This window comes from Zonotrichia leucophrys, chromosome Z, assembly GCF_028769735.1.
Source record: "Zonotrichia leucophrys gambelii isolate GWCS_2022_RI chromosome Z, RI_Zleu_2.0, whole genome shotgun sequence".
Lineage (NCBI taxonomy): Eukaryota > Metazoa > Chordata > Aves > Passeriformes > Passerellidae > Zonotrichia > Zonotrichia leucophrys.
Window position 1 is genome coordinate 59,234,330 of NC_088200.1, and position 12,482 is coordinate 59,246,811.

At 43.1% G+C, this 12,482-nt stretch overlaps 1 protein-coding gene across 1 annotated transcript in view; it reads left to right on the forward strand.

The window, feature by feature from the left end:
- CORO2A (coronin 2A) overlaps positions 1–12,482 on the forward strand; it is a 56,966-nt gene that overhangs the window by 40,947 nt on the left and 3,537 nt on the right. The window contains exons 4-10 of the mRNA XM_064736736.1: positions 4,492–4,641; positions 5,133–5,312; positions 6,126–6,242; positions 8,425–8,529; positions 8,863–8,959; positions 10,766–10,878; positions 11,953–12,043. Coding sequence (XP_064592806.1) covers positions 4,492–4,641; positions 5,133–5,312; positions 6,126–6,242; positions 8,425–8,529; positions 8,863–8,959; positions 10,766–10,878; positions 11,953–12,043 — 853 coding nt within the window. The remainder of the gene's footprint in view (positions 1–4,491; positions 4,642–5,132; positions 5,313–6,125; positions 6,243–8,424; positions 8,530–8,862; positions 8,960–10,765; positions 10,879–11,952; positions 12,044–12,482) is intronic.

Sequence of the window (12,482 nt, forward strand, 5' to 3'; positions counted from 1 at the left end):
TGTGCTTTTTGGAGCATGAAGTTGAAAGAAAAGAAAAGTTCATGAATATGAAATGATGTGAGGTGTGAAAGCATGCATATACTTATTTAAGAAGTCAGGAAAAAGTAAGATTCCTTTCTTTCTCCTGAATTCAGACCTGTGTGATGCCTTCCAGATGAAATACCAAATCAGTGTAATGAGGAAAATTTATTTTGTGGGGGCTTGTGCCTTTTTATGGTGTGTTTGTATGAGGAAAACAAAATATGAGTTTAAAATGGAAGGGCTATTAAAGTTTAATCTCTTTGAAACTCTGTCTTTACTTTAAAAAAAGCTTCAACACAACATTATCTGGATCAGCTCTTTCAGATTAATTTCCCACAGAGCTTGTTCCTGCACTCTGTAGAGTCATGCTGGATCAGCTGTGGTGAGGAATATGCATCTTACACTTCTGCAGTGGGTGCTTTGGCTGAAGTTAGTGTGGGTAAGATGTAGACACAGTGGCAATTGAAAGATTCCAGTCACGTGTGTAAGGGACAATTTAGCTCATATCCCCCTACTGGAAGGTCACTTTCAAAAGGTCTTGTAAAAAGTGTGATGCTGACGTCTTTGATAGTGAGAATGTCTGACTAACTGCCATGGTTTTGTCCAGAGATCCCATGTGAGATCCCACTGGGTTTATTCTCACTCTGCCATAGAGCATCAGGGAGTTTTCTCCTGTTATTGTCTCCAGACCTGGCTTGGTTCACATGCTCTGCCATTTTAGTTCTGCCAAAAAGTCAGTCTTGATTATAAGCTTTTTTCATTGTCCTTCCTGCTTGTTTTGCTTGTTTGGATATTTCTCTGTGGGGGTTTTTTTTTGGTTTGTTTGTTTTGGTTTTTTTTTTTTTTTTTTTTTTTTTTTTTTTCTTTTAAGTTTGCTTTCAGTTTCTGAACTGATGGTGAAGATTTTGTTGTATCTTCCAACCTGTATCCAGGCTTTCATGCTATCTCAGGAGGTATGGCATGGTATGACTTACTTGTGGCAGAGGGCACCACCTTGGCCACTCTTTTGAGCCTCATATGAGAAATGAGCACAATCCTCAAAACATCCCACTGCAGTTACAGAATCACAGAAGCGTTTGTGTTGAAAGGGAGATTTCTTTCACCACCTCTCTAAGCAGAGCTCTTGTTCCTATTCTTCACTCCTCCCAAGGGGAATTTTTTTCCTTCCAGCGCAGTTAATGACAGCTGTATCCTGTCCTCCTACTGTGCATTTCAAGACAGAGCCTGCCTCTCTTTTTTCAGTTAGTCTTGTAAGTATTGAAGCTTTTATCAATTTGCGTGGAAGCTCTCTCTTCTCCAGTCTGAGCATGCCCATCTCCCCCAGCTTTTACTTGCTGGATAAAGTGCTGTAGTCTCTTGGGCATCCTGGTGGGCCTCTAGCATCTTTCTTGCACTGAGGGGTACAAAACTGGATGCACTATCCCCAGACTTCCTTTCCAGTTTTCTCCAGAATGTTGACACTGGATCATTCCTCAGACTAAAGAATGGAAACAGAGCATGTCACAGGTCTCAGTACCAAAAGTTGTTCCAAGAATTCTGCCTGTCTGTGACTGTACTCGCTTTTTACTATTCTCCCATCCTCATCCTAGCACCAGAAAAAGGTATCTTAGGGGTCTTCTGCACTGTGACATGGTGTAGAGACATCTCCTTCCTGCCTGCTAAGTTGCAAGGACAGCAGACTGTGTTTCTTGGTGTGACTGTCTTTCCTGATACCTCATAGCTGGACCTTGGATGCCACTTCCTCTATGCCCTACTCAAATAATTGGGTTTCTCCAAGCCTTGTTCAGATGAGCTGAGAAGATCTCTAAGGCTACAGATCCTGTGGCCTCAGTAGGTCCTTCTCCCAGGGGTTGAGTATCCTTCTAGGGAAAATGGGATGCATCTGATCTCCAGGCATTGCCATATTGCTGTATGCATCCATTGCCTTTGATGCTCTCCTTTTGTACCTTCAAAGAGTTTGGCTCCATCCTCTCTGTGCCTTCGTGCTATGTAGTTGAAGGGCAGCCAGAGACTGAACAAATTATTTTCTTTCGAGCTCTCCTCAGATTTGCTGTGTTGCTGCTTCCTTCTCATCTCTTGTCTGCTGTTGGACTCGTTCTGTGGGGTCAGCATCTTACTTGACCTGCCTGTTCTGGAGAGCTCAGATTGGACATACTGTTGAGACATCTTCATGGCAATATTTCCTTTGTTTTAAGAGAAGTTTGAGGAAGGTTTCTTGGGGGTCACAGAGGTGTTCACCACTTCCACTGGGCTGGATATAAGAGGAAAAGCCTTCCTTCCAGCCTGTTGTTAAAAGCCTGGTGCTCTCTTCTATTTCTGAGCATTGGTAAGCCACTGTGCATCTAAAGGATGCATCTACAAGGATGCATCTACAAGGATGCATCTAAATGCTTACTGGGCTGGGCCTCCCTTGGAGCAAGGCTACAAGCCTTCCGAGTAGATAATGGAAATTTCACTTCTTCCACATTGCTCAGAGGTTTCTTGACTGTTAACCAGCCTTTTTGGAGCTTGCTTTGGTGGTACCACTGTTACCAAAAATCTGTAAAAATAAAAGCTTCTTAACACTAACATAGCATTAAATAGCAGAGGTTCTTTATTTAGCTGGGTGCATGAGGGGATATCTCCTCTGAAATATCATGCATGCTGACTACAAAAGGAATTCCTATTTAGATACTATATTTTATGTACATAGTCACTGATTTTTCCCTGAATAAGCATAATAATTTCCCTAAAATCAGTAACATATTTTCTCTCTCTTTTACTCATGTGTTCTTCTGTCCTGGGTATCTCTTTGGTCATCCCTGGTGGTCAGTGACTCTCAAAGTCATATTTGACCACCCAGTCAAGTGGTAAAAGTTGGCACAGCTGGGCTGGTTGCTTTCCAGTTCTTCTTCTTACAGAATGGGCATTGTGCAGTTCCACAGGCCAGTGGTTTTTGAAGAATAGGCATTGTGTTAGCCTGCCAGGTGCAGACCATTTTTCATCTGACAGCACTACAGCTATCTTTTGTGGTGCACAGCTGGAGCTATGTAGAATGGTACTTTTGGGCATGGGAAGGATTGCATATTCTCTGTGAACAGTGAGTTCCAGTTCCGCCTGCTGTTTCAGGTGGGCTTAGGGCTGAGGCCTATGCAAAGGCCTAGGGGCTGAGACTTTGAGCTTATCTTCTTAGCCCTTCTGTTCTTCTTGGCAAATTGTCAGGCACGAAGAGTTCAACTTGTAGAAGTTCTGCTGCCCTCTGGTTAGAGGGGCAACTCTGTGCCTTTTACTTAATTTTATCAGACTTTCTTCAAGAGGTAGCAGGGTAGACAGCTTGTTCATGCTTGGATTGTCCCTGCTTGTCCTGCAGGCCTGAGTCCAAGACCTGCTTATTCTGCACACTAAAGAACTGGAAATTTCTGCCTTTTAATGCAGTCTGAGATTCCAGCCAGGTGCTTTTCTCTGCTTTTATAACCAACCATTTCACAGCACGAGGAGTGGGTGGCTCATTCTAGGCAGTTCTTGTCAGCATGAACACAACCTATTTTCCCTTTTCTAGTCTCTTACCCCCATTTCTTTAGTAACAGCTGTTGAAACTGTAAGGAATCAGTCAGTCTGATTGTGAAGTGTGATATTTTCTCTAACTGCTGTAGAATTTCATGGAGATACTGCTGGACTCTACAGCCATTGTGTTTCTGGTGGGCTTGATTCCTTATTGGGGTAAAGAATACACTGTGGAGAAGGGTGCTGATGCCAGGAGGTCCCAGAATTTGGGTCTGCTTCTTATTTGTCTTAGAAAGGTGTGATCCTCATCAACCAAACAGTAGGAGACTTGGGCATCTGTGGCTGATTTCCACAAACTATGTTGCAAAGAGCATTTTGCTTTTGCTTCAGGCTAAGAAATAAAAAAATTATGACACAAGCATAGTAATTTTCATTGAGCCAAAGGATTAATCATCTGTTAACATCCTAAATACTTGTGTTTCTAGGGTTAGCGTAGGAAAGAAGAAAACATAGCAGAAACCAGCAAGAGGTTCAGCCCCTCTTGCTGGTTTCTGGTATTGTTTTCTTCCACCACAGGAGGACAGAACATTTTTGTCTTCATGCAGCAGGTGGGCCTGTTACAAGACAGCACGCTCCCAGTGCTGAGTGGCTTCAGTACACTTAAGAGGCAAGGTCTGCAAGATTAGTGGTTTATTTCTTCCCCTTGGGAATAACTTTTCATGATTGTGCTGACAGGTCTAAGGGTTGGATTGCCAAATTTAAAGAAACCCTGATAGGACTGTTGTCTGAAGATAGAACATAAAGAGGAGTCTTCAGGTCTACAGAATAGTAAAGATACAAATAACAAGGATAGATGTTCAAAAAAGCCAGTTACATTCCTATTCACTACAAATGGAATAGTAATTCCAAGGCACTTAATAGCTATTGGTAAATTCTGAATTAGCTCCTTCTCAGGAATCTCACAAAGACCCATGCTGTGCCATTCAGGTTAAAATCTGGGACATCCCCAATCAGTTGCTAAAAAGAAACATTACCACTCCGAAGAAAGAACTTCTTGGGCATGCTCGAAGAGTTGGTCTGATTGAATGGCATCCCACGGCTGATAACATCCTCTTCAGCTCTGGCTATGACTACAAGGTGGGTCTGGGCTCCTAGGACACCCTGTTTGGCTTGGTGTTTTGAAATTTGTTTTAATTTCAAGCTGTAAGTTGGTACTAAAGAGTTTGGAAGCTTTCTTCAGGGGGAATTTCCATGGTGGCCCAAAGGCAAAAGGATGTTGCTATAAGTTCAAAAGGACTGTCTAATTTTCCAGCCTTCGGATGAACTTCAGTCTACTCTGCACATGCAATGCCGTCCACTTTTCTTTGTGCTACTGCATGTATATGCACTGATGTTGTCTATTTTTATGTACAAAATGTGGTTTCAAAGGAAATTAAAATATTGGACATTCTTAGCTGACACTGATACGTTGCTGTTAGTATCAGGAATTATTTTAAGTGCTGGAGAACAATCACTTATGATGGTAAGACCTACACATGTAGAGAAAAGATGAAGAAGTGAATAGAGTGCACAAAGTCCTGGGTGTGAGGCAGCAAAGGACTGATTTTTTAAAATTATTTTTGCTCCAGATAATGATCTGGAACCTTGATGTCATGGACACTGTTATTTCAAACCCAGTGAAGATTCTTGATGCTCACAAAGATGTGGTCCTCTCCATGTCATTCAACACAGATGGCAGTCTCCTTGCCACTGCTTGCAGGGACAGAAAGATACGTGTGATAGACCCTCGTGCTGGAACAGTCCTACAGGTAGGTTGGGTTCAGAGGTCTATGGTCCATCTGATCTCACCTCTTGGAGTGTTTCCTCTCCTCAGTACCTTCATTGCCATAAAAGACGATGCATCTGCATTGCCCAAGGCACTATATAGTGCTGTTCCCTTCTACTTTCCACAGAATGCTTGTTGTCATTGTTGAAAACAGGGATTTTGTGTCTTGATACAATATTCCTTGCTCCTTGAAACCTTACTTGGATTGTATTGTTTTCATAGGTACCTCCTGCAGCCCTCTGAGGGACATGGGAGGGAATGTAGAGATCAGGTGGAGAGGTAGATTCAAGTGTACATTTGTCCCAATGACAAATATCTCAATAGTTGTTCTTGTTGCCTGGATTTTGTTGGCTAGGTGCTGCTGGCTGCATTTTGTAGCTATTTGCAGAGGTTTATGTACACAGAAAGTCCTGCCTGGAACTACTAAAGACTGCTGTCTTGCAAATATGTGAATCAACAGCTAGAGAGGTGAGACTGGCTCAGCAAGTCAGAGCAGGGTGTTGACAGGATTGTGGGTTTAATCCCTGTATGGGCCATTCGCTTTAGAGTTGGACTTGATGATCTTTGTGTGTCCCTTTCAACTCAGAATATTCTATGATGTGTTGTTGAGATTTTGGGAATGATCCTGAGGAGTTTAGGCCACTATTTTCAGATGCCTGTGAAATCCTGCTCACCATTGTTCAGCTGGGCTGAGCAGATCTTTCAGATGTGAGTGAATGAGAGTTGTCAGGTAACATGAAATGTCACTATGCAACAGATATTGTCTTACTCAAGCAGTGTCCTTTCTCTTCCACAGGAAGGAAGCTATAAGTCTCACAGAGTCAATAAAGTCTCATTCCTCGGAAACATGAAAATGCTGTTTTCTACTGGAACGTCTCGGTGGAATAATAGGCAAATTGCATTATGGGATCAAGTGAGTTGGATCAAAAATCTTAACCCTACCAGCTTCTGTTTTCTCTCTTTTGCTGTCACTAACTTTCCACCTGCCACATACACAAGAATTAATTTATAACAGGAATTCAGAAGTGATCTGTCAGATTCTTGAGTGGTGATAGGTCTTACTGGTGTGAGACATAACTGAGTTTCTGGAGAGGTTTTCAACATAGAAGCCTAAGAAAGCAAAGTGAATGCTGTGCCCATGTCCTGATTTTGGCTGGGATAGAATTAATTTTCTTAGTAGCTGGCATACGGTTGTGGTTTGGATTTAGCGTTGAAAGCACACTGACATTTTGGGGTGTTGCTAAGTAGTGCTTACCCTAAGTCAAAGACTTTTCAGTGTCTCATGCTCTGCCAGTGTGCAGGTGCACGAGAAACCGGGAGGGAGGATATCCAGGACAGCTGATCTGAACTGGCCAAAGGGATATTCTATACCATAGAACGTCATGCTCAACTGGGGGGACTTGGTCAGGAGCCATGGATTGCTACTCAGGGACTGGTTGGGCATTGGTCAGCGAGTGGTGAGTGGTTGTGTTGTCCATCACTTATTTTTCTTGAGTTTTATCCCTCTCTCTCCCTTTTCTTTTCATTACAATTGTTATTGTTGTTTTTTTTGCTTTTTCTTTTCAATTACTTAACTGTTTGAATCTCAACCATGGGTTTAGTTTTCTCTGATTCTCTTCTCCATCCTACCAAGGGGAAGTGAGCAAATGGCTGCATGGTACATAGTTGCTGACTGAGTTAAACCACAACAGCCCACTACAAGAAGAAATTGTTCAAAGGACCTCATGTCACTGTAGCTCTGACTTAACATGGCTCTTACTGGTCTTACTGGCAAACTGGTTCTGGAAAGAGAAATGAGCTCTAGACACAGTATACGCAGATGAAACCCTCAAAGAAGAAAATTATGTTGGGTGTTTTTGATTTCTGATGATTCCTGACAGTAGACTACTGAGGTAGTGCTTAATTGGTCATTTCCAAGACATCTGATCTCCTGTCAGGATGGCTGCTCTCATCTGCCCTTTTACATGCAGTGAGATATTTTTACTTTGTCAGCATCTAAACATGTCTCTGTGCATCAAGCACCATGCAGCACAATCTTTTGTCTCTTCGTAGTGCTGTCATGCTTTGTTACCAGACAAAGCTGGTAGGTCAGGCCTACAATTTGCTATGTTTTGGCTATGTTTGGACATGGCTTCTTGGTACATGTGAGAAACAAAGCACTATTCTGCTGTCTGAAGGCTTTCCACAATGCTAAGTAGTGCTGTGACTCTTCATGGGTGTCATGTCAGGGTTTTACGTGCTTGGTTTAAAAATATAGTGGAAAGATCTGTGGAGCAAGGTGTGTAAGCCCTCCTTAGGAACAGGGATTGGCACAGAGCCTCCCCAGCAAGCCTCTTTCCTATGTCCACACCTGTCTTTGCATCTAAACAGAGGCCTTGGCTTACTGCAGCCTGCAGCTGGTCAGTTCTGCAAGAGAAAATGTGTGTTAACCCTATGCTAAGTACATGTTTATGTGAGAATCACCACATGGACAGCCATAAGACACCAGAGTCTGCTTTGTCAGGACTCCCAAAATCACTCCTTTCAGCAGTGCAGAGATAGCTTTGTACAAGACACGAGAGCTTTGCATATAGAGTGGTGTGCTGTGTCCTCCTACATGGCTTACCTGCAAAAGGCCAGTGGGAGGTTCTGTCCTTGTATCAGGCACCTTCCCACTGTGCAATGCTGAGATTGCTTGGCTGATGCAGACTGCTCTTGTGGGTGGTGCACTGTTGTGAAAGTATTGCCTAGACTAGAGGTTTTGAGAGAACATGAGTAAAATTCAGTGTGAATTTTACACCATTGGTGCAGGTGTACCCTGAAGACACCTTCATCTGCCGTCTGGCCCATGTAAAGGCAGGCAGTGTTTCTTACCATATCTACCCTGAAATGCCATCAGATACTTGTGGTGTTATAGTGGTAGGAGCTTCACACAAGGACTGGGACAGAGCACCCATTTCTCACCCACAGAGCTTTGCAGGAGTCCGTGCATGGCTGTGGGTCATTACAGAACTGTGCTCACATGTCACTGCCAGGTGGGGCTCAGGTGAGGTGTCTTGGACGTGAGGTGACTCACAGGTGATTGCAGCTGACTCTTTTTCCTGTGTCCTGCCCAGAATGACCTTTCTGTGCCTTTACTGGAGGAGGATCTGGATGGCTCCTCGGGACTACTGTTTCCTGTCTATGACTCTGACACACACATGCTTTATGTGGTGGGAAAGGTAAGTGCTTTCCACATCAGCAATTGCAGGCCTGTTTGATTCTGCTGTCAGCCTGTGTTGTGACAGACTGAGGTCAAAGATGCTTCTGAAGCATTTTAACCTAAGGATATGAGCAGGTGGGGTGGGGCCAGAGGGTTCATCATCAGGCCACATTTACCACCTTTAGAAATGTACCATGTTTATTGTGGAGAGGTACGCAGCTGGGTCCTAACCTTCCCATGTAGGAATTTGTTTCATGGTTGATCCTGCATGGTTTCTTGGGACCAGGAATTCTTCTCAGATTGTTATGCTGAACAGCAGAGTCTGGCTGATGTTGATTTTCTTTGCCTTCAGGGTGATGGAAACATACGGTACTATGAGATAAGCCCTGAGAAACCATACCTGAACTACCTGATGGAATATCATTCTCACTCACCACAGAAGGGAATTGGTGAGTGGCAAAATGTCTAATGTTACAAGAGGATTGTGGTTTCTTAATTTTAGAGGCTGCCAGAGTCTCGGAATATCCAAAATACTGTTTAGAAAAGAGAATGGAGAACCTCCACACAGGTTTACAGGTGCTTACAGTCAGCTTGGCATAGCTCACCCAAATATGACAGGTGGTATTACAGGGTCAGAGCTTGGAAAGGGCCCTTCTGGCCAGCATGGGCTGGGCAGTTTTGCCAGTCACTGCTATGTCTCCTCTCACATACCTAGTCAAGGTGGAAAGGAGGATATTCTGGATTTAAAAGTAGAGAATGCTCCTTGCCGTTTGTCAGTCTGTTTCAGGATTTTTGTCTTTGAGCTCTATTTCCTTCATTCCCACTCTGTGATTTCTGTAGTAACAGATGCTTCACAGCTCAATGCCTTCAGTCTTTATTGCTGTCTACCTTCTTTTTTACTGACATTTCCTCTTTAGAAATAGATCTTTTGTGATTAGGTCACTTCTCTTCCCTTGGAGACCCTTGCTTATTAACCTGTCTGTGTACTACCCACTGTTTAATTAATGTCACAGAATTTAGCTTTCAGTCCTCAGACCTTATTGTTAACCCTTTCTTGAAGCTTGTCTGGTCTACTCTGAGTCATACTCCTCTACATGATTTTAGGGTCATTAACACCCCTCCACACTATCTGTGGACACTCCTGCTCATAGAGAACATTGGTATGGATATTTGGCAGCACTGAATTTTGTGCCTGCAGGTTGCCTTAAAAAAAATTAAAAGGAACATATTACTTAAAATGTAACTGTAAGGATCTCCTCGTTATTCAGTTTTTATAATCCTTTTTTTATAATACTTTATAATCCTCAGTTTTATAATCCAGTACAACATCCTTATTTTTCATTGTCATAGTCTCTTTAAAAATAATTTCATGCAAAGTAAATGTACAGGTGTTTCTAAAAGGTGAATCAAGTCTACTTCCTTAACCTGCTTTGTTGAGCTGATCAAGCATTCTGCTAAGGTTATTGTACAAAAGTTCCTTTAACATTTTATCAAAACAAAATACTGTATGGAGGAGTGGAGTTTAGATTCACTTTTAGATGAATTTATAATGTAAAGTGCAGCAGGCCTTCACGTAGAATCTGCTGCTTAAAGAGGTCACTGGGTATTAGTAGAAAACTAAGCTTGGGTGCCATGGAGCAAAGTCTACAAGCATAGGGTATCTTTTTTAAAGGGAATTGATGTGGTTATAGCTTTGAACTGTACAAGCTAATGAGAGAGAAATCCACTGAGGTTATCAGGTAACTTAGAGACCTTGTGTGGCCTAGCCAGTCCCTAAAACACAAATGGACAGAATTGATGTTCACACCCTTCTCATTCTCATTTCTGTTTTGGGGCAGAACTGGGGAGAATAATTCCCTGGAAGGTATTTCAGCCATATAGAGCTATTCTGGTGTTGTTTAAGTGTCCTGAAATCCCTTCCTAGTGATCTTGATACTCAAATGTTGTGGCATTACCTGCCAGCTCTGCTCTCTTCTTCTCACTCTATTTGGAGCCCATTAGAATGAATAAGGAGCAGGAAGCTTAGCATAATACCCACACATGTATGTAACAACATGATCTGACAGAAAAAAAAATAATTATTTAGTCTTGTCATTTGTGCCACTGAGCCAGTTTTGGATGCAGACCTCAAACCATGCTGATGTGGTGCTGATGCTATGATGTCTTTCATTTCTTGATGACCCTTTTCACGTGGCTGATGACAATAACTTTCCTAAGGAGATTTATACTCCATTTATTTCATGCTCTTCCCCCAGGAATGATGCCAAAGAGAGGTCTTGATGTGGCCGCTTGTGAAATTTTCCGTTTCTACAAACTGATTCCAACTAAAAGCCTGATTGAGCCCATCTCCATGATTGTGCCTCGACGGGTAGGTTGACCTCAGATCATGTTCTTATCTGAGGCAAATATCAGTGAAAAAATGGGTGCACTGCCTCCTCTCTGTGACTCTTGGGGGCATGAGAATAGGTAGAACAAGAGATTTTCTCTCTCCTGGCATGGGGGCGTAGCTGGCCTGTTGCTGGGGCAGCCCTGCCAACAAACCCTATCTGCTGACTCGAGAGTTACTCAGGAGTTTACTCAATTTAATATCTGACTTTCCAAGACATGCTGCCAGGTCTGCTAGCTGTCTGTAAACCTCTCCAAGAGAATCTTTTTGACATAATGACAAAAGAGGGAGAGGGGTTGGAGCTGGTGTTGGGTGGCATAACAACCTTCTTGTGGAAGGAGGAAGAATCACCCTGGTAAAATAGGAACTATGGGTCTCTACCCATTGGGTGGAGTTGTGTTACAGACAGTTGTTCTGCAGCATGTAAGGCACGACCTGTTGCACTGAGGGTGATGTGGGAATAAGTCTCAGAGCTGGTGTCATTAGAGAAAGAAACAGGCCTTGAATCTGTAGCTAGCCAAGGTAACTCCTGTGTGACTGTGTGGGCATAGGTATATGGGAAATGTCAGTACTGTGCTTTCTACTTCCAGAAAGTAGAATATAAAAAGAAACCATGAGTTCCTTGCATTCAGAGACACAGGAGAACTAATGCTCACTGCAACTCCCAACCAGACATGTTCCTCCAGCTTTATCTCCTTGGCCAGTTTCTGTCAATTGATAATCAGCTGATGATGTGGGACTTGTCCATCCTTTGTATCCATGTATTCATCCTCAGGAACATGATTTCATGGGAGTTAGCCTATGTTAACCTCCCCCAGTCTGAAGACCTTACCAGCATGAATTAAATTAGGCCTCCAGATAAAATTCTTCTGAGTTCAGGTGAGGAGCAGAGAGGTCCAGAGCAGGTGAAAAGACTTTATGTCCCTGCCAGTGAGTGCTCATGGTACTCCCTTGTGCTAAAGGGGAATAAATTCATTTCCCCACCACACTCCAGTATGACCTCTTTAAGCCAAAATCTCACTGACATAGTCACTCTGGACTTCTGTTTGTTTCCAGTCGGAGTCATACCAGGCAGATATCTACCCCCCGACTGCAGCAGCCCAACCGGCACTGACAGCAGAAGAATGGCTCGCTGGGATTAACAAAGGTCAGCACGTGGAGAGCTCTCCAGCCCTTCAGTTCTCCTGTGAATGTGATAGCCTGGTCAGAGAGTGAGAAAGCTAGATAAGTTTTCCCAGAATTGGCCTGAGAGACTTTAGGGAGCTGGAGATAAACGATTATAGCCAATTATTAAAAACAACCTGTAGGTGGTGTTTTTCTAGTATCTGCTTTCCTGTTATTCTCGTAAGATTGTTTACAAATGGGTGTCTTGTTAATTAGCCAATCAGGGGAAATGTATTAAATGACCGCCTGTATTGACCAGGGTATAAAAAGAAGCAGTTCAGTAAAGATGGGAGGTCCTTATGCTAGTTAGCCTTCTGACTGTCTATGTGTCATTTGTGATGCTCCCCTGGGCTTGGGTAAGCTGCTGCCAGCTCTCTGGCCTATTACCTGCCCGAGAAAGAGGAAAGAAGGGAAAGAAGAGG